This window comes from Alligator mississippiensis, chromosome 1 (genome assembly GCF_030867095.1).
Source record: "Alligator mississippiensis isolate rAllMis1 chromosome 1, rAllMis1, whole genome shotgun sequence".
Lineage (NCBI taxonomy): Eukaryota > Metazoa > Chordata > Crocodylia > Alligatoridae > Alligator > Alligator mississippiensis.
The window spans coordinates 424,427,279-424,449,029 of NC_081824.1; the positions used below are offsets into that span (position 1 = coordinate 424,427,279).

At 43.7% G+C, this 21,751-nt stretch overlaps 1 protein-coding gene across 4 annotated transcripts in view; it reads right to left on the reverse strand.

Annotated features, from left to right (window-relative positions):
* The window catches only part of PDS5B (PDS5 cohesin associated factor B), a 169,131-nt gene that overhangs the window by 117,156 nt on the left and 30,224 nt on the right, over positions 1-21,751 (reverse strand). For all 4 annotated transcript variants that reach the window (XM_019498287.2, XM_019498288.2, XM_019498286.2 and 1 more), the window contains exons 2-3: positions 18,015-18,141; positions 3,644-3,847 (exon numbers count right to left, since the gene is read on the reverse strand). In XM_019498287.2, the coding sequence (XP_019353832.1) occupies positions 3,644-3,847; positions 18,015-18,141 (331 nt within the window). The remainder of the gene's footprint in view (positions 1-3,643; positions 3,848-18,014; positions 18,142-21,751) is intronic.

Below are 21,751 nucleotides of genomic sequence, written 5' to 3' on the forward strand. Positions count from 1 at the left end.
CTCTCTCATGAGCCTTAAATTCAAATACAGAAAGAGATAAATATGAAATTTTTTGTGCAGATTATCCAAGTTGGCAAGTAGCAGAAGAACTTTAATTAAATATCATTTCTACACTCAAACCAATAACTCTGACTGAAGAAAAGCCAAAAGCAAGAGATTCACAGCTGGTATACAAAAACCATGAAAGAATAGCCAAGACTTGACAAGTTTTCAGACTTTTTCTACCTTACAAAACTCTTTAAGTCTTCCCTTACTCCGTCACAGCTAAGTTTCCAGTAGAATAAATTCTAATTTCAGTTAGAAACAAAAAAAAAACCCATTCCCATTACTTCTTAAAAGATATGAGGCCAAGCCACCTAAAGAAGCCCACAATTATCCTTGGAAGCATATGAAAAAGTTGTTTGGAAGGTACGAAAGCCATCTTCTAAATATTTAGAATGTTTATGGAAACTATGAAGCTTTAATATGTATTTAATGTGGCATGGCAGGAGACACGATTGTGTGGATCATGAATTAGATCCAATCATGTCTTTACCTGCATGTGTAGAAGGGGTCTTAGTCTTTCATGTTCCCATTATGCACGTTCATGTTCTAAATTGGGTCCCCTCCTTTCTTGACCAAATCTGTACCATTCCCACTCCCCCTAACCCCCAACAGTTCTTTTCTCTCTTTATTGTGTCAATACTGTCTGAAAGAGTTTCTCTCTTATGTTGCTACCATGTAAAGTCATATTCTGGTTTCTTTTCCTAGTGAGGGATAAGCCTGCCTGAAGAGGCTAATAAACTGATGTATTATGCCATAGCATATGCTCAGGTTACTCCGTAGGGATGGTACATGCATGATCGTTTCAGCACAATCAGCTGTAAGGGGAAAAAGAGGCTCAGTGAGAAAAGTCAATATTTTAGCTGTTGACCTCAGGAACATCCTCTGGATATATATCAATTATAATTTTTTCAAAGATTTATAAAAACTTATTTTTTTAAACAGGTAGGAACAGCTAAAAGCACATTCTTGACAATGTCCAAACAGAAGAGAAAAAGCTTCTACAAAAATGTCACTAGAATTTCTTTAAACTGCAAATCCTACTCTAGTTATCAAAAAAGTGAAAGCCTTTTAACTAGGTCTTTTCCAAAAAAATTCACATGGAAGTTAACAATTAGACCAGAGAATTTCACCTTACAGATTTGAACCTTTAACCATGCAAGTAACTAAAACAGGACCCTGCAATGGAAAGTCTAGAGCAAACTGTTTCCTTAGGTGTGCCACCAGCCCTATCTATAAATAATAAGATAGAATTTTCACGTTGTTGAGTTATATGCTCTCTATAACTTAGTTATATACTAAGTTTTAAAAGGTCAGAGGGAATCATTATTAATGTCTAGTTTGATCTCCTGAATAATATAAACTGAATCCAAATCCATATTTTCTGGCTGCACAAACACACTTTTTTAAGTAATCTAATCTTTATTTAACTTCAGTACCAGTCATATAATTTCAAAACAGATTTAAACAGTAACAGAAGAGGGTTCAACATGGGCCATGGAAGTTCCGGTGTAAAGATTTCAATTTTGAGAAGTGACTAGCTATCTTGGTAACAACATGAGAACTAGAAAAGGCCTGATTTTCGGAGAGCATGGTCAGTCCATTCTTCAGTTACATCATCATCTTCCTCAGATGTATACAATATGCTACTTGCAAGATATTGTCAGATCTTGGGGAAAACAGTGCCCTAATGGATGCTTTCATAGGGGAATGAAGACAAGGCCATAGTTATTGAAAAGCAGTCCTCAGGCTGGAACCCCAGGCTCCATTTCAGGCTAAAAATTATAGCACATACTTGATGAAATAATTCAAGGAACAATGACTGGGGGGAACATACCTTTGGCCCAATTAAAGTATTTCTCACCTTATCTCTTTACCAAGTGCATGGGCAGGTCCAGGGGAGATGCAATAGCACAGTCATGCCCCTCCCCATCCCACCCCCAGTCCAATCCAGTACTGGTTGCATGCTGCATACACAGTGAACTCAATGGATGGTTGGCATGGGACCTGGGCAGAGACCCAGTGGTCAGTACCACTGCTGTTCACTGCTGGGCTCCAGAGCCCTTGAAAACAAGCTGAGCACCACCACTACCCATCTTTTCTGCTGAGTTCAGGGTGGGCAGAGAAAGCAAACACTGGCAGCACACCCCCTAGGTTCTGAAGCCATGACACAACGCCAAGCTGACCAGTCAGGGAGCTCAAGAGATCACTGCACATAAAGATGGAGCTGCACTGTGAGCTCAAGAGAGCTCACTGGTTTCCAGAGTTGTGATAAGCAGCATGCACCATACAGCCAAAGAGTGTGGCCTAATGTACAGCAAGCTCTCTTCACTGCACACCCATCAGACAGCTAAAGGGGGGCGTGGCTGAAACACCCTTGCCACAATCCTGGATCCACGACCATGAGTGAAAAGAAATTAACTCCATTTGTATGAAAACTCTTTCGTACTGCAGCCAGAATAACTGACTTATTCCCATATCAGCGCATCTAAACTGTACCACTGGTAGGTTTCTCTTTGCAACAGGTAGGTTAGATGCATTTAGATCTTTAAATGTGAAAATTTTTGCAGTGCTACTTTCCACTGCTGCTGAGGTAAAAGCCCAAACGTATTATCCCAATTCAAACTGGGTAGTGAAATCCTGTTTGAGATTTTGTGGGTAGAAGACAAAGGAGTACTGATTTTATGAAAGGAAGAAAAAGAGAGAAAATTAATTTAGTCTGCTGTAAAAGAAAAAAAAATACTTTGTAACAAAGAAAAGGTTTGAAGATGCTTTGTTAAATCAACCATCTCCATCTAGTGGGTTCAAAAGCATTTCAAGAAAAAGTTAATTTACACATTTTTATAACTGTGCAACCATCAAGTTGACAACCAAAATTACCACTTACACCCAAATAAAACTATAAACCTGAAAAGACTGACAATTCTATCACCTTTAAATGGCCTAAAGAAGCAGTCAATAACTTTTCATTAACAGCAGGCTGAAATAAACACAGCTTTGTCCTTTTCATCATGACACAGTCTTGTACCAACTTGCTTGGCAGGCCACATTTAAAAAAAAACACTAGAACAACCACCACACCTCTTTGCAGGCATCAAGTTGCCAACCACTGACCCAGTGAAAAATATTAGTGATCATTAGCCTAAATCTGTTTATGGAGGAGATTATGCTGTTCTCTCTCACAAAAATATCCAATGGAAGTTAAAAGTCTAATAATTGGGAACTGACAATATTAATTTATAGTCTTAAAATAACGTAAATATTTCCAATGTAATTTCAAACCCTTTCAAATATTAATTACTGAAAGAGGCCTCCAATTATGATCCTGGCAGATATAAATGCCCAATTGTTACATCTACAATGCAAGTGTTACAAGTATACCATACCGACTAAAACTAACAAAAATTTGCAATGTAGACAGAACCTGTCTACCCCCTTTCCCTCCCCAAATAAAAGCCTTGAAATGGTTTTGTAACTTAACTAGTTGTATAAAACAAAAACAAGTAACTGAAAAGGAAGGAAGAAAGCAAATCATTAATTAATTCAGTTTAAGAATAGACATGGAGGAATATATATGCATTTTGGTGCTATTTCGACTTGCCTTCAGTTTATCTGGTGATGTATATGGAGCTTCAGGAGCATATATTCTGAAAATATCAGCAAGGCAACAAGCCACCAGCAAGCGCACATCTTTATCAGGATGTTTGAGGAAAAAATCTGAAGCAAGATGTAAAGCAAGGTTTAGATACAGCTCCTTCTCTTCTTCAGAGTCCTGGTCCATATCCATGAAGGTTTTCACAACCATCTATTAAAAGAGAAAAAAAATCTCAATAGGTAGAAGAAGCTTTTCAAGAAAGGGGTTGTCCTCTTTACTGTGAGCTCCGATGTAGCACAAACTCACATTCTATCTATAGATAAACAGAGCCTGGGACTGGGATCCTGGTCCATAACTAAGACTAGGTACTGCCATAATATTGTATTTACTCACGTATCATGCATACATTTCTCCCAAAAATCAGCCTTCTATAGTTGGGTGTGCATCTTAAAGAGAGGAAGCTGATTTTTCTGCCCAGCACAGAGGCAGAGAGATGCTGTAAAATGCCTGCTACTACTTCTTCACTTCCCTTCAGCAGCCACATTTGGGGGAGGGACAAAGTCCAGGAGGAATAGGATCTAGGTGGGGGTACAGTGATGCAATTACCCCATATTTAATTCCTGCTCCACCCTTTAAAACCAACCACCTGGTAGTAACAATGTACCTTCTATTCAGATAGTGCTGAAGGAGTAAGTTGAGTAGCTCTGTATAAATCTACCAGACTTCTGCTAACTGCTCTTCATTCCATGGGTGTTAACAACCCCCTCCTTTTTAATGCTCTTGATGTTCTGCTAATCAAGCTATTTTCATCAACAATTTTGCCATCTGCTACCTACTTCTGGCCTCCCTTCTCCTAGTTCACAGCCCTGAAGGCTGCTTTTAGCATTTTTCAAAATCCTAGATCCATCTAGTTCAGTCTTCAGCAGCAGCTAGAGTTGTCAAGAGCTGCTGTCAATTCATCTGTGAAAGGGTTGAAACTGTAGCTTTAGTCTAAGCAGGAAAGGAAGGGTGAGTAAACTGAAGACTGGGCTCTGTCCCTGCTCTACATAGCCATAATCTGAGGGGAACCTTTTCTCAACTTCATTTTGTCTTTCCAAAAACATGGTATGCAACTTATTTGGGGCCGTGTACTAGGGGAGAAAATATGTCACTAAAGTAATTCAGAGTAGGGCAATATAAGTTCTACCTTGATCCTAGGATGTATTTGGAAGTCATGTTGGTCTTGAGACAAAGAGAAATGCAAAACTCTAGAACAGCAGTTCCCAATCTGTGGTATGGGTACCACCGGTGGTATGCAGACAACCCGTCAGTGGTACGCATCAACAGATTTATTATAATTATTTATATGACAAAAATTTGCTGGTGGTACTTAAGGTTGTATCATTTTAAATTGGTGGTACACAATCTGTCACAGTATGGGAATCGCTACTCTAGAACTCTTGGTTCAGAGATGCTAATTTTTATTAGCCCAACTAAGCAAATCTCAAAAAATTCACATGAAGGTTAACAATTAGACATCCACCTTCAGCTTCCTCTATGCAAAATGAAGTTTATTTTCTACCTATGGGGACTTTTACCATTTTTAATTTTCCCTCAGCCTGAAGAAGGGTACACGTGCCCGCAAGCTTGCAAATAAAATTATTTTTTTGAGATTTCTTAGTTGGCCTAGTAAAAGGTATTACCTCTGAACCAGGAGTTTTAGAGTTTTGCATTTCACCTTGATTCCAGAGCACCCATGCTCTTGCACAATTACTGAAAATGTCACAGAGAAATATTCCTCCCCAAGACACAATCCACTTAAGAGAAGTGAATAGTATAATGGTATTTATCTTGCATCTAATAAAAGCAGGAAAAAGCTGCAGCCAGCTTTTATTAGAAACTTTAATTTCTCTTTAAAAAAGGGAGAATGACAAAGGCAAAGATTGACAAATCCCAAAATGATTTTCTAAACATTTCCCCAACTGATATATAAAATATAAACAAAGGCTGTAACACATTTCCCAACAAGAAAACACGCCAACAGAAGCAGGGCATACTATGTATCTCTATATCCATACATTGACCATAGTCTTATGTAGAGTTTAGATTATGGTTTTATAGTTTTGGATAGGGATAATCCTGCCTCAGGCAGGGGGCTGGACCAGATGATCTCTGGAGGTTGCTTCCAGCCCTACTTCTCTATGATTCTATAATCAGCCAGTATTGTGTACACTGAAGTCCCAATCAAGATGACTGGGTGGGACACCTTATGAACAGCCTATGCATTGAAAAGTTAACTCTCTCAGTAGGTTAGAGAACAAACACACAGAGTAACTAATGGCCAAAGGAAACATGCTGAAGGGGTAAAAAAACAAAAAACAAAAAAAACACAACACTCCCGATAACCACTGTGATCTTTAAAAATACTTTAAATAGGGTTACCATACATCCAGGAGCGAGAGTGCATGTGTGGGTCCAGAGCTGCAGCAGGGCAGGGGAGGTACATGCCCTACATGCATGTCCCTCCAGCAGGGGAAGGCGGCAGGGAGTGGCGTGGCTAGCCTGGCAACTATGCTCACAGAGGTAGGGCTGGCGTGAGCAGGGGGCTTTGCGTCAGGAGTGAGGGGCTGGGAGGGCTGTGACTTCTGACTGAGGGGCACCAAAGGGGGGTGGGAATGTAGCTTGGGAGTGAGGGGCAACAGAATAGGCAGGGGCAAGGCACTGCCATATCACTGCCCCCCACCACTAATATACTGTGCCTCACCCTCCCTCCCACCTCCGCTGCACAGCAGGTGCCCTCTTTTTTAGAACTGGAAATATGGTAATCCTACTTTACATTTGGTCCTTAGATCATTTAAAACAGGTGTGTGCCAAGCTCACATGAGCTGTCAGTCCAGATCCAGACCACAGGGCTTCTTACAGGCTGGATCTAGGCCGTGGGGGTTCTTGCAAGCCAGACAACTTACTTTTGGATCTGGCCTTGAAGGCTTTTTGCCACAACTGCCCAAGCTATTCTGTCAATGCCAGCTGTCAAGGATTTAACACTGCTGCCACTCAAGCCCCATTACTATGGTCAGGAGCCAGGGAGTTAATAACACTGCTCCTCAACACTCATCTCAAACAGCCTCAGACCAGCAGCAACCAAAACAAAATCTGGGGATGCGGTTCACCTCCTGGGTGCTGACCCCCTCCTAACAGTGGCTCCAGTAGCCGCAGGGACAGGGGTCCTGCACTGCTGGCAGGCACAGCCAGCTCTGTGGGCCACATGACCCATCTCTGTGGTGGATCCAGGCCATAAACCATACTTGACCCCCCCCCCCCCGATATAGAATATAATTCCAGTACTAATTTTTCATGGAAATGAGTTTGTTTAGTGGAGTATATTTAAATAGAAGCATCAAAGTAATTAAGCATGTCTTGTTTAAACAGGGATGTAGCTATTTTAATAAGTACAACAATCATTCCAATCAAATAGCATTAAGATTTGATCCTGCATCAAAATGCATACTAAATTTAAACAGCACAGCATCAGGCATTAAAAAAAAAGAATATGAAAATTAATAAGTGCTATACTATGAACCTTCCAGTAAAATCCCTCAAAAAATATACATTTTACCACTGCCTTATTTTCAGACATGGTAAAATCTAAAGTCTTTCATGATGGGCTAGATATTAAACCATCCTGTTTACCTGGACACATTTCTTTAAAGCCTGAATGGCTCCAAGAGTTACTGAACTTCTCAAAGTACATTACGCTTTCTCAATAAAATTATTAGCTTTTGTTTTTACTTTTATTTACCTAAAAAATTTCCACTGAAACAAAAGAATCCTCCCCACTTAGCCAAGAAAAGACCAGTTGCTTAGCTTTTTATAGCACCCTTCCACACCATTAATGAACACCATTCAAATGCTGAGGAACTGTTCTCCTTACCAATGTTTATTAGGTTTCTATAACCTACTAATATGCCAATGAACAATTATTAATGCTTCAGAAGAATTATGAAGTAAAAGAATGTTTCATGTTTATTTTGGAAATTAGCTTGAGTTTCTGGCTGCATGCAGACATTTGAAGGGGGGGGAAAAAAGTGCTTTACCAGAAGCAGCAGCATGTTACTTGGATCTGGCTCCATAGTGTCTGCATAAATCAAGTGCAGTGGGGCTTTTTGGCGCTCTTAACTAAAACTGATTCAATCAGCTATTAGATAACAGTGCCAAAAAGCCCTACACTGAAGCACCTGATCTATACAGATATTGGGCAAGCCAGGCCCAATTAACCTACTGTCTCTTCTGAGCATGCATTGGGCTTGGTGCGGGAACACAGTTTGAAGTGCCAGGTCTTTCGCCTTTTGTTTGGGGTTTGTTGTTGGTGGTTTTGGTTTTTTTTACATCTGCAAGCAGCCTTTCTTCCTGTTCTATATTTAAAAAAAAAAAAAGCCTCTACACCACTTGTAAATGTTTAAATACTGCTTAATTTGAATTAGAAAACCTAGAAGTATGCAACAAATTAATTCCTCATTTGCATGAATGCTAAATGTCCATAAAGTTTGGGAAATAATAATGTAATGTTATATAAAACTCTTTTAAGTGCATCATACAAATTTCTTCTCATACATGTGTGAACTTTCATCAGTCCTGACCCAAAATTCTTTTGCTATTCAAGGACTTGGTTCTCTCTAAAGAACAGACTAAATATTATGCAAAAATATGCCAAATTTAATAGCATCAACATGAAGAAGTACTCAAAAGACAGATGAAATTGACATTTTTACCTGTGACTGAAAAACTTCTAGAGCTAAAACCATCTTTTCACCTGCATTCCAACATCACGCTTTTTAAAAAAATACATAACAACCATGTCATCTAAAATGGGTATACCAGATGCATATCTTCCAGGAAAAATGTGGAAGTTACAGAAACAAAGGTTGTTGGGAAGTATACTAAGAAAAAGTGCTAGAAAAACCAGAACATGTAATGTCCAGGAAGTTCTTATCTATGTAGAGAAAACTTTGTTTCAGAAAATTGAGGGTGTAGCTACAGAGTAAAGTCTCTCAGATCTTGTCCTCACCAGTAAGGAAGAACTGGTTGGAAACACAAAGGTAACCAAAACCTTGGGAGGAAGAGATCATGTTATGACAGATTTCATGATTCTGAGACAGAAGGCATGAGGAAAGCAAAACAAGGACACCGAATTTCAAAAAGGTCAGATTTCAACCAACTCAAAAGGAACAGTAAGTAAGATCCCACGGATAGACTGATTAAAGGATGAAGAGGTCCACGACAGCTGCTAGTTCCTAAAAGTATTGTAGGCTCAACAACCAGCTGGTCCAACGCGGTGGAAAGAAAGGACTGCAGAAGACTAGTGCGGCCACAGAAAGTTTCTTAGTCATCTCAAAAAAACCAAGAAAACAATGAAGGCACTGGAAAGGGAAATCACTAAGGAATTACACACCACGGAATAGCAAGCACATGTAAGGATAAACCCATGAAGGCAAAAGTTTAGAAAAAAAGACAACAAGCAGGAGGTACTAAAGACAATAAAAAGAGTTTCTATAAAATGTGTCAGAAAAGACAAACCAAGGAAACTCTGGGCACACGCTAACTAGGAAGGGTGAGGTATTGAAGGAAGATGCTATGAAAGCAGAGCTTCTCAATAATCAATTTACCTCTGCCTTCACAAAAAAATTAAAATGGCCACCAGGCAAGTAAAATAAATAAATAAATATCAATCAAGGAAAACTGCAGATAAGTAAGAAGTATGTCAGAAATCTTTTGGTCACTGTGAATGAATTCAGGTCAGCAGGACCTGCTGAAATTAATTCTAGGGTGCTGAAATAGCCAGCTGAAGAAACTGACTGACAATAATATTCGCAGTCATGGATAAGTAAGGTCTAGAAGACTGAAGAAGGACTAACAAAATGCCCAGTAAAAAAGGGGGGGAATAGGACCTGGGGAACAAACAAGACAATCAGTACTTTCAATCACTTCAATATCTGGGAAATTACCAGAAAAAAAATTATAAAAAACATCAATTTATAAACACATGGGGATGGGCTGATCTTTCCTGATCTAGCTTGCAAAGTTCAGAAGTTGGGAGGGGTTCCAGACAGAAGGACAAGATTAGTAAGTCAACAAGGATCATAGTAAACATGGGAACTGGACTACAGACAAAATTAAATGCAAGGAAATGTAAGAGGCCAAGCCATGAACCGAAAGAGGTGCAATGATCGCGACCACTGCTGCCAAGAGCAAGTGACAGGTGGTGGCTCCCTCCTCTAGACCAGTGCTTTTCAAACTCTCATGTGGCGGACTGGCAATTTTTTTTCCAGCAGGCCAGGGACCGGCGCCTGGTTCAGCCAGGTGGCAGCAACTGCGTGTAACAGCGTTACACAAATGCATGACCGGCTGTTTCTTTCTCTTTCCTCACCTCTGTTACACCTCAGCTCTGTATTCTTGGGCAACCCTGGCACAGGATGCAGTCTGTCTGACTCACAAAGGACTCCCCCCACCCCCTCCCTCCCCTCCTATACCTAAACAAAACTGATTAAGATGCAGTGAGAGACGCACCTAAAACTCTCCAGATAAGGGTGATAAGAGTGAAACAACTGCCCTAGGTCTCATTTACATCCGAGATGGAACCAGATGACCATTCATTTACATGAGAGATGGAAAACAGAAAGCCTGAAGCAGAGACTGCAGTGAATTCTGGGACCAGAGAAGCAGGAGAGCGCTGCATGATGGGGAATCTGTGCTTCCAATGTTAATTAACCAATGTTCACACACACCCAGCTCAGCATTTATCAGACCAGTTCTAATCTGGATTTGCTAAGGACTTTTCTCCCCCCAGACACACACACACAGCTCTAAGTTTAATAGGCATCTCGGGCCGTACATTCCCCGGTCCCACTATGGGAGGCCTGTTTAAACTTGATTGACTAAAACTCGGTTGCCGGGTTAGGGAATGCTGAGGCAAGAGACCGAGTCCGAGGGGGTACGGGCAACATTTGAACAATGGTTAAGGGTTCATCACAGCATCCAGCCTGCTGGAGCCCTAATCCCAGGTGTTGTCGTATCTTTCCCGAGACGACTGGTGGGAGTCCTCTCCACAAAAGGTTATGAGCACCCCAATAATTGCTTTAAGTCTGTTAAAAGACTATAGTAAAATCTGGAAAAGTCATGCTAAGCTGAGGCTTGTGCACAACAAGTAAAAATCCAAAATCCTGATACTGCAAGCTATCTATTGTTCCTGAAGAAACCATGAGATATCCCATCAGGATATCTGCCATCCATAGGAATCTCAAGCTGGCTCCCAAGTATTTGGGTTACTCCCTAATCTTAAATGTTTCCTGATTATCAATCAGTTTCCTGAGATGGTCCAAACCAGATAACCCCTTGTCAATAGAAAAGACAATGATTTACACTACTGAGGGTGCTTCAAAGCAGCTGAACTGAGGGTATAAAAATCTGTAAGTGTGTGTGCATAACAAAAAAAAAAAGAAGAAAGAGAAGGAAGAAGAAGAAGCAGGGAGAAAGAAAAGGAGAAAGAAAGAAGAAGAAGAAAACTCCTGTGCTGACACCATCCCCTGTTGTTCTTGGGACGCTGGAAGAACAGATCGTCTCTCTCTTCAAGGATTGTGCTACGGACTGTGCCCGTCAGCTTTGCAGCCTGGGTACCGTGGACTCGGTGAGATTCCCAGCGTTCTCTCTTCTTTCTAGGCATAAACTTCTGAACCTGAACTGTATCAGTTAAGCTTGAGCTAAGTTTCCCCAAATACTTAGTGAAACCAGGGTAGTATTGTCATTGTTTGTGTTTGTTTTTCTTTTGCTTGTCTATTACTACTAGTACTATTATATATTTCATATGCTTAGCAATAAATAACTTTTATAGGCAAACTGGTAGTAATTGGGTATATTTTTCCTTCTCTGCTTCTTTTTCCTTCTGTGCTCTGCAGCAACACTTCTTTTACCTATGCTAAAGATCCCTGTGAAGCCTAAATTATTGTGGCGTTTGCTCATCAAGAGGCCAAAGATTGGGACGTGCTGAGTTTGAAACACATAAGGGGATCTGCTTGTACAGGCTGATTGACCCAGTTTGACTCAGACGTGCCCTTATGAACTGAATGCTGGCCCATGAGGGTGTCAGCTGGACACCCAGCCGGATTCAGAGGGATTCTGTTTACCTGTGTGCTTGTGTCTGACTGCATTTTATTGTTGCTCTTATGAACTGATTCTTGGCATATGAGGGTGTCAGCCTGTCCATGCTGATCAGCCTGGCCAGATCAGGCGTGCCACGTTAATTTGTGTGTGTTTGTGTGTATGACTGATTTGGTGACTGGAGGAACCCAGTCCCATTGAGATTGAGTCCTGCAAGATAGCTCCACTGGGGGTGAGGGCTTGCAGAAGGGAGAAATACAGCTCCATATAGTAACACAAGCAGCACATTGACAGAATCACCAAGACCCTAGAAACTATCCCTAATAAATGAGCACACCCCAAAGTAACGGGCAAATCTGGTAACACCTCGCAGGACGTGACATCACCTGGAGTATTGGAACATATGAACTGTGGCACTATGACATATCAATGTTATACTTTTGAAAATATATTTCTTTCTTTCCTGGCAACTCGCTGTGGACCGGCAACCGGTGGCTCCTGGTCCGCGGACCACCACTTTGAGAAGCACTGCTCTAGACCATGGGGGAGGAGTTCCAGCTGGAAGGGGTATGAGGCCATGAGTGAAGCTTAACCTGCTCGCTCAGGTCTCCTGCTTGTTGGGAGCCTGCATCCAAGATGCAACTGAAAGGTTGCCTCGATGTATGCCACCTTCTGACTACTACCTATCTCATGTTGCTCCTCCATGTGGACACCAACGATACTGCTGAGGCGACCTTGAGCAGATCAAGAATGACTACATAGCTCTGGGTGGGAGGGAGAAGGAGATGTAACTGAGGTGGTTGTCAAGCCAGAGGCAGCAGCAGGCACATCCTGAAGGTCAAAATGTGGCTATAAAAATAGTGTTGCCAGCAGGAGTTTGGCTTTTTCGACCATGGGGTGTTGTTCCAAGAAGAAAGGCAACTGGGAAGAGAGAGACTATACCTGATGAAGAGAGGAAAGAGTGTCTTCACATACAGGCTTGCTAATCTGGTAAGGAGAGATTTCAACTAGGTTCACCTGAGGATGGGGACAAAAGCCCAAAGATAAGTAAAGAATCAGGGGACCTGGATAAAAACTTAGCAAATGGAAGCAATTAGGGCTGTGCAAAGCTTCAGTCGTGAATTCAATTCGGAGGAGATTCAGCCCGGTTCAGTGGCTGAATTGCCGAATCTGAATCTAAGCAGGAGACCCATTAATCTCTCTGAATCGAACTGGAAGACTCTGAATCTATTCAGAGAAATTCGACAATTTGGCTTTATATGTTTTTCCTAGGTATCTCAAGGTACCAGGTGCGGGTTGCAAACGCTGAGATGGTGGGGCACATGGAGCATCCCACGGGAGCACAGGCAGGTCCCCCGCGCGCTTGGCAGCGGATCCAGGAGAGGACCAGAAGTACTTCCGGTCCACTTCCGGGTGCACCGCAGAGCATGCAGGGGACCACCCGGGATCCCCCTGTGGCCTATCACTCAGCTGGAGTGGGGCGTGGGGGAGTCTCCCAGATGCTCGGCAGTGGACCCAGAAGTGGACCAAAAGTACTTCTGGTCCACTTCCGGGCCCATCATCAAGCACACAGGGGACTTATCCGTGCTTCCGTGGGACATTCCATCTGCCTCACCATCTCAGCATTCACAAGCCATGCCTGGTACCTTGAGGTACGTAGAAAAAACATACAAAGCTGTGTCTGTGGCCGAATCGCTGATTCTCCGATTCAGAATCGAATCTTCAGATTCGGCCGAATCAAACAAATCGGGAGAGTGATCCATATCAGCAAATCGAATCACTGCCCCCCGAATTGGGCTGAACCAGAATCCAATACTGCCTGCTTCGCACGCCCCTAGAAGCAATAACCAAAGCCTTCTCAACATTCAGACAGAATGATCAGTTAGATACCTGAAGAGTATGTTCTAAGGTGCAGTGTAAAGTGAAATGTAGGCCAGCTGAAGGTCTCTGGGTAAATGCAAGAGGGGAGAGCAGCAGATGGGGTGTCATGGTGGGTGCTAGCTATAGGCCAATTGACTAGAAGGAGTAAGTGGATGAGGCCTTCTGCCCATTTAAAAAAAAGCTTCCAATTTGCAGAATTTGGTTCTCATGGGGGACTTTAAATTGTCAGGACATCTACTGGGAGGGAAGCACAGCAGTGCACAAGCAGTCCAGCAAATTCCTGGAGCATGCTGGGGACAACTTTTTGACACGGGTGTAGAGACCTATGAGGAAAGGCTGAAAATACTAGCAGTTGTTTAGTGTGGAGAAGAGAAGGCTGAGGGGAGATTTAATAATCTTCAAATACCTGAAGGGCAATTTCAGAGAGGACAGAAGAGTTACAGGCAAAGTATGACCTGCGGCAGACTCCATTTCCCAACAGCCCCTTGGCAGCAGCTCCTTCTGGCTGCTGCCACTGGACCCAGTCCCCCTGCCCAGGCACCCCAGCCCATCTGCCTCACACTTATTGCCAAGGGCAAGACCCATGCAGGCAGGACGAGGAGCCAGGCAGCTAGGATGGAGCCATAAGTAGAAGTAAGACCCCGGGATCTTGGGGCAAATACAGCATGGAGCCAGGGCAGGGCCATGATCCACGGGCAGGGGCATGCACGAAGCAGATCACAGTTCTGCCCTGGCTCTGTGCTGTCACTGCTCCAAGATCTCAGCCCCGAAGCAGCTCCCCACCCAGCTGCATGCCTTGCCACACACCCTCCATGGAGACCCCAGGAGTGTAAAGCCATGACAGCATGGACCAGATCCCCAGTTCTGTGGCCCCTCATTCCCGGGATCTCTGTGGAGACTGGCCAGTAGCCATGCAGACAGGGGCTGCTGGGAAATGGAGTCTGACTGCCAGCTGGATCCACCATTTTGCCCATCCCTGGGGTAGAGACAGGTTTTTCTCTGTGGCTGTAGGGGATACAACTAGGAGCAATGACCTGAAGATGTAGCAGAGGAAGTTATGGTTGGAGACTAGAAGGAACTTTCTGGCTATGAGAGAGGTCAAGCACTGAAACAGGATAACTAGAGAAATCCTGAACTCTCTATTCTTGGGAACTTTCAAGAGCAGGCTGGACAGATACTTGGCTGGTATGGTTTAGGTGGGGATGATCATGCCCTGAGCAGGGAACTGGAATAGATGATCTTGCGAGGTCCCTTTCAGCCCTATTTTCCTATGATCTTAAGATAGCACACTTAGGGAAGAAAACAAAAAATGCAAAAATACAGAATGGGGGGTAAATGCATTGGCACTGCCAATGCACTGCCAAGAAGGACTTGGGGTTTATGGTGGATTACAAAAGTCAACATGAGGCAGCAATGAAAGGCAGCTGGCAAAATGCAGGAGGTCATCTTCTCAGAGCTGGTTACACCTTAGCCCTCATATTGTTTCCAGTTCTGAGAAACATTTTAAGAAGGAAAACACAGAGCAACTGGACAGAATCCAAAAGAGAGCGACAAAGGATACAGGAATGGAATGCGACATATGAAGGAAGGTTGAGAGAACTAGGTATACTTGGTCTGTAGAAAGGGAGATTAAAAGAGAGTGAATATTTGAAAGGGTGTCAACTGTTCTCCCTTTCTATAGTGGAAGAACCCAAAGAAATAGGTTTAAAAAGTACAGCGAAGTCCATTTAGATAAAGAACTGGGATGTGGACCACATCTCCTAGTCTACTGAGATGTGGAAGGCAGAGGTGCACCGATACGTTGGTCCGATATCAGACTGGCACCGATATAAAGAAAATGGGCTGCATCAGAAATCGGCCCAATGCGGCCAATAATTTGACCGATTAATGCCTATGCATGCACACAGCCGCAGCACAGCATGCAGGCAGTGAAGTGCACAGCCCATCAGCTTGGAGAGCTTTGTGCAGCTAATAAGTCCGTTGCAGTGGAAGGGGAGGGGGGAGGGAAAGGGCATGGGGGGGGCAGATCAACACCCCCCACAGTGAGGGAGGGAATGGAGCAAGGATTGGGGCAGGCACTGTCCAGCTGGGGTGGGGCAGGGTGCAGGACAGAGCCACTGCTCATCCAGGGGGTGTGGGGGACATGTGCCCTCTGGATCTGTGCAGGGCAGGATGGATTGGAGCCGGGGCTGTGCCAGGCACTGGGCTCAGGGCAGTCAGTGGTGCTGGGAGGGGGGCTATGGATAGGGGCTGCAGTCATCCTATTTTCGCCATAGGCCCCCCTCCCAGCACAGCCCCATCTCAAGCCCCGCTTCCGCCCACACATCAGGAAGAGCTGGGGCTGCACCAGGTGGGCAGCAGCAGTGTTGGGAGGGAAGGTTATAGGGAGGCTAGTGCAAAATTTGGGATAGCTGCAGCCCCCCTCCAGCACCACCACTGCCCACCCCAAGCCTAGCCCCCGCCAAGAACATCCCGGCACAGCCCCAGCTCCAGCCTGGAGCTGCAGCCTGCCCACCCCCAACATGCGCTCCCAGGGTGCACATGGCAGTGGGAGCTGCCCTTCTCCCCCCCTCCCCCCCATGAGCTGTGGCTCTGTACCACACTCTGCCCCACTCCTCCCACCTGACCAGCGTCTGCACCCCAGCCCCACTCCCTCCCTCACTGCAGGGGGCACTGATCTGTCCCTCTCACACGCCCTCCCTTTCCTCACCCCCTTCACCACAACGGACTTACCAGCTAAATGCAGCTGTATCAAAAATCGGATTGGTATCAGCCAATATGCTTCCTTAAAAATTGGCTATCAGTATCACCTCCCAAAATTTCTATTGGTGCACCCCTAGTGGAAGGACTAAAAACCCTCCCAGTGGAACAGCAATTCTTTTTCCTGTGTTAAAACAAATTTAGAATTTCTTCCGATTCCAAATTTCAAGGTAATGTCACAGGAATTACTGCCACTCAGTTTGCTGTAAACACCATACAAGTATCTGCTTGAAACTTTTCAAAGCATTCTCAACTTCTCAAGTCATATCAGTTTTAATGAAGACATTTATAAATAATTGCCTATGTTGCTTTAAAAAAAGAATCAACTGTTAATGCATAAGAAGGTACTCCTTCCTGATCCAATATCTTCATCATTTATGTGGAAGCACTTTCTGGAGCTTTCCTAGGAAAATTTTTGGATCTATATCAGTCTTCCCTACCTCCTTATATGTCTTTCTCTTGTACACAAAAGCTCTGATATCCAAATGTATCAACTGGTACAGTTTAAACAGTGTTACTCAAGACTTTTTGGCTTATCTAATCATGCTTACATTACAATGGCCTATAGCAACCTGGCACAGCAGAAGCACTTAAAGGAAGTAACTGACTCTTATTTGCAATCCGCTGTCCTCAGCAGCATTAAGATAGATGCTGTATTCTAGTGTACCAATAGCCAGGATTAATCCTAGAATACACTCATGTGGTACTAGACAATCTTCTATCAAATGAAGCAAATAAAAAGAAAATTTTTATTTGTATATTATTTCCTATGCAATTTATATAGTTGTACTAGACCAGGACTAGCCACCCATTTTGACTTTGTTTTCAAAACCGGAGGGGGGGGGGGGGGAGGAGGGGAGGTGGCAGGGAAGCAAAAAAAGATGGTCTCCATATATTTTGGGGTGTTTTTGCATATTGACCAAAAATTAGACATGCTAATTCCTGGTGATGAGACTTCTAGATTATACAAATTAGTTTCCCCCCATTTTAAGAAATACTGATATACAGAAGCATCAAGCTTCTCTTCTATGCAATACCACATTATGCAGTATACTGGAAACCTATCAGCCCAATTCCTAGTAAAGAACAAAAAGAACCTTTAGAAGCAACCAGACTTTAAAGTAACCATACCCCTGTCCCAAACAGTGCAGATTCCACCAGCCCAGTACTAAGACATAGGGCAGGGATTTATTCTAAAGATACTACCAGAAAAACTCCATTACCTCTTCATAAGAATCTCACCCCCAAGGAAATCTCCCTGTTTCCTGCCTATAAAAGATCTTCCTATCTTTATAAAATCACCTTGGTTTTAAAATAAGCTGGAATAAATTTTGAATGGCAATATCTAATTTATTTTGTATTCCCACTACTTATTTCTCTTGTGCTTTTAATTTTATTTAAATATTTTTGCACTGAGAAAGTGGCTGAACACCAAGATAGAACAAGGCCAATAAATAGCTCCCTCAACTACTTAACAAATGGTCTTTTGTTGTAGAGCACAGCAGAGTAAAAGAGCACAAACTTGCAAGGTATGAAATGTATCATGTGAAAGTTTTATGTTCTGCTGCCAATGAACCTGCAAAAATCTAGAAAGTTCTATACTAACCTTTAGTCGCCTCACCATCTCTTCTTTAGATATTTTATCAGAGATTTCTTTGACTCCTGGAGGATACGTAATTTTTCCATCATTGGCTCTCGTCTTTGAGTGAGCCATGTTTTCACTGATTTGAAAACTGAAAGAAAAAGAAAAGACCAAATCAGACATTATTTTCACAGATCAGAGAATTTAACTACTTTAATGTAACTTACACTAAGTGTTATCCCATATCTGCTGCAATCTGTTTTACTGGCATATCATTTTCCAGGCTATAAGAAATACAAAGAGCTCCAAAACCACCTTTGATATTTTACATATCCAACTCCAACTAAAGTCTCTAGCAACTGAGCCCTTATAAACATAAAAGCTTCAACAAACTTTTTTTCTAGTTATCAACAGCATAACAGGAAGGACCCTAATGTTTGCCTTCTCATATCTTGACAGTAAGTACAACTGTTGCTTCAAATGTTCTATATCAGGGGTTGTCAACCAGGGGGGTACGCGTACCCCTGGGGATAATTTGAAAGGTCCCAGGGGGTACATGCAGGCAGGCGGGGATGGAGTGCCGCCACCGCCTCACAGGATCAGGGCCGGGGTGAGAGCAGTGGCGCCCCTCTGCAGGCCTAACAGGCGATGCCCAGCCACAGAGAGAAAAGTTTGCACACAGCAACTGCCGCTGCCACTGCCATCCAGCATCCCGCACTGCCGCTCCATGTGCGGCTGCTGCCACCCTCCCCCACAACCAGCCACTGGGGGTAAACTGCTCAAAAAAGGTTGAAAAACCCTCTCCTATATGAACGTGACATTTAAAATTAGAATGTGAATGGAACTGTAACAATTCCTCACCTTATATTTAAGGTGCCTTTAACAGTTATATTCACTCAGTAGCAAAGTAAATACATGCCCTCTAGTCCTCTTGGACTTCTAGGACCTTTCATAAGAGACTGTTTAAAAGGACTAGAAAAAATAAGAGAGGAATAAAAGCATTAAGTAAAATCTTCAAAAATGCCAAGCAACTTAGGAGCCTAAATCACTAAGATGCTTCAAAACAGAGTTTCAGCATATTTAAGTATTACCAACTGAAATTTGCCAAAGATATACAAAAAGCCCTCATCCCATGCCATATGAGGGATTGTGATCTGATCAACTAAGGAAGCAGAGCTATCAGCTATATACTTTAGGGGTCTGTAAATGAATGCACAGAGCCTGGGAAACAAGTGCTCACACAGTCAAGAAACTAGGATGTGACTGGAATAGCTCACATGACTGAAACACTGTCATGGATGGGTACAAACAGTTCAGGAAGGACAGGCAGGGGAGAAGAGGAGGAGGAGTTGTGCTGTATGTAAAAGATCTGTATGATTGCTCAGAGCTCCAATATGAAACTGGAGACACCTGTTGACAGGAAGAGCAACAAGGGTGATGTCATGGTGTGTGTCTGCTATAGACCACCAGACCAGAAGGATGAGCTAAGTGTGGCTTTCTTCAGACAACTAGCAGAAGTTTCCAGATCACAGGCTCTGGTTCTCATGGGGGACTTCAAATCATTCTGACACCTGCTGGGAGGGCAATACAGCAATGCACAGGCAATCCAGGAAGTTTTTGGAGAGCACTGGAGACAACTTCCCAGTGCAAGTGTTGGAGAGACCAACTAGGGGTAGTGCTTTTCTTGACCTGCTGCTCACAAACAGGGAAGAATTGGTGGGGGATGTAGTAGTAGATGACAACTTGGACAGCTGCAACCACGAGATGATCAAGTTCAGGATCCTGACAAAATGAAGGAAGGAGAGCAACAGAGCAATATGGACCCTGGACTTCAAAAAAGCAGATAAGACTCAAAAGGAACTGATCGGCAGGATCCCCTGGGAGCCCAGTCTGAGGGGGAAAGGAGTCCAGAAGAGCTTGCTATATCTTAAAGAAAACTCACTGAGGGCACAGGAACAAACCATCCTGATGCACAGGAACAATACCAAATATGGCAGGCAACCACCTTGGTCTAGCAGAGGATTCTTCAGAGAGCTGAAGCAAAAAGGAAGCTTACAAGAAGTGGAAGCTTGGACAGATGACTAGGGAGGAGTATAAGAATATTGTTTAAGCATTCAAGAATGAAATCAGGAAGGCAAAGCACAAAGGGAGTTGCAGCTATCAAGGAAGGTAAAGGGCAACAAAGAAGGGTTTCTACAAGTATGTCAGCAATAAGAGGGAGACGAGGGAAAGCATGGGTCCCTTACTGAATGGAGGAAGCAACAAAGTAACAGATGAGGAGGAAAAAGCTCAATGCCTTTTTTTACCTCGGTCTTCACAGGAAAGGTCAACTCCAAGACTACTGCACCAGGCAGCAGTTTGGGGAGGTTACAACCAACAGTGGTGGAAAAACAGGTTAGGGACTATGTAGAAAAGCTAGATGTGTATAAGTCCATGGGGTCAGATGCAGTGTATCCAAGGGTGCTGAGAGAGTTGCCAGACATGACTGCAGAGCTACTGGGGGACCTCCCAGACATTTGAAACATGTCTAATCAGAAGCTCTGCAGAAAAGGATCTGGGGGTTACAGTGCACAATAAGCTGGATATGAGTCAACAGTGTGCCCCAGTTGCCAAGAAGGCTAACAGCATACTGGGCTGCATTAGTATGAGGGTTGCCAGCAGATAAAGGGAAGTAATTATGCCCCTCTATTCTGCACTGGTAAGGCCACACCTTGAGTATGGTGTACAGTTTTGGAGCCCACCACTACAGAAAGGATGTGGACAAATTGGAGAGTCCACCAGAGGGAAACAAAAATGGTTAGGGAGCTAGGGCACATGACTTGTGAGGAGAGGCTGAGGGCTCATTTAGTTTGTAGAAGAGAAGAGTGAGGGGGGATTTGATAACAGCCTTCACCTACTGAAGGGTGGTTCCAAAGGAGATGTAGCTGGACTGTTCTCAGTGGTGGCAGATGACGGAACAAAGAGCAACAGTCAAGTTGCAGCAAGGGAAGTTTAGGCTGGATATTAGCAAAAGCACATCCCAGGGACCTCTTAAAAATGCCTGCTTTCACAACCCCATTTAAACTTATATTGTAAAGCGACTGCCCGAGCTCAGAATGGGAAAGAAAGAAAGGTCAAGATGAGTTCCATTGATGTGGGGAGAAAACTGCAGTATTTTTTACTTACGCAATGAAAGAAGGTTTAAAAATACAACTGGAGAAGCATTTATATTAGTTAAGACAAAGTAAGTCACACATAGACAATTAATAAAACCAAGTAAAATACAACCCTCAGGTTATTTCATCTGGCCCACGGGCAGGCACCAACTAATTATCTAGTGCAACCTGCAGCTGTCCCTGCTATGCTGTGCATGGGACTGAGTCCCACCCACTCCTGCCAGGGCAGTATGCTGTGCTCCACCCTCACCCATGGGAGGGCCCCAGCACAGGCCCTAGCCAGTGCACATAGCTTCCAGGCAGGGCTGCTACTGCCAGTGCTACTGCTGCCAACGCTGCAGCCACCTAGAGAACTGCACGGCTCCCCTGGTCTCCAGTGGTTCCTTCTCCTGCTGCAGCACTCCAGGCAGCATACAGAGAAGCAGCAGTGGGCAGGATAAAGCTGCAACTGGCCAGGTGTACAGGGCCAGAGCAAGTGGAAATGCAGAGTGCGGCAGCAAGACGCCCCCACAGGCTCCCAAAAGGGAGAGGGCAGTCCCCACGGGCCCTAAACCCCACAAACAGCACCCCCCACGGGGGGAACTTGCCTCCCGGAGTACAGCCAGA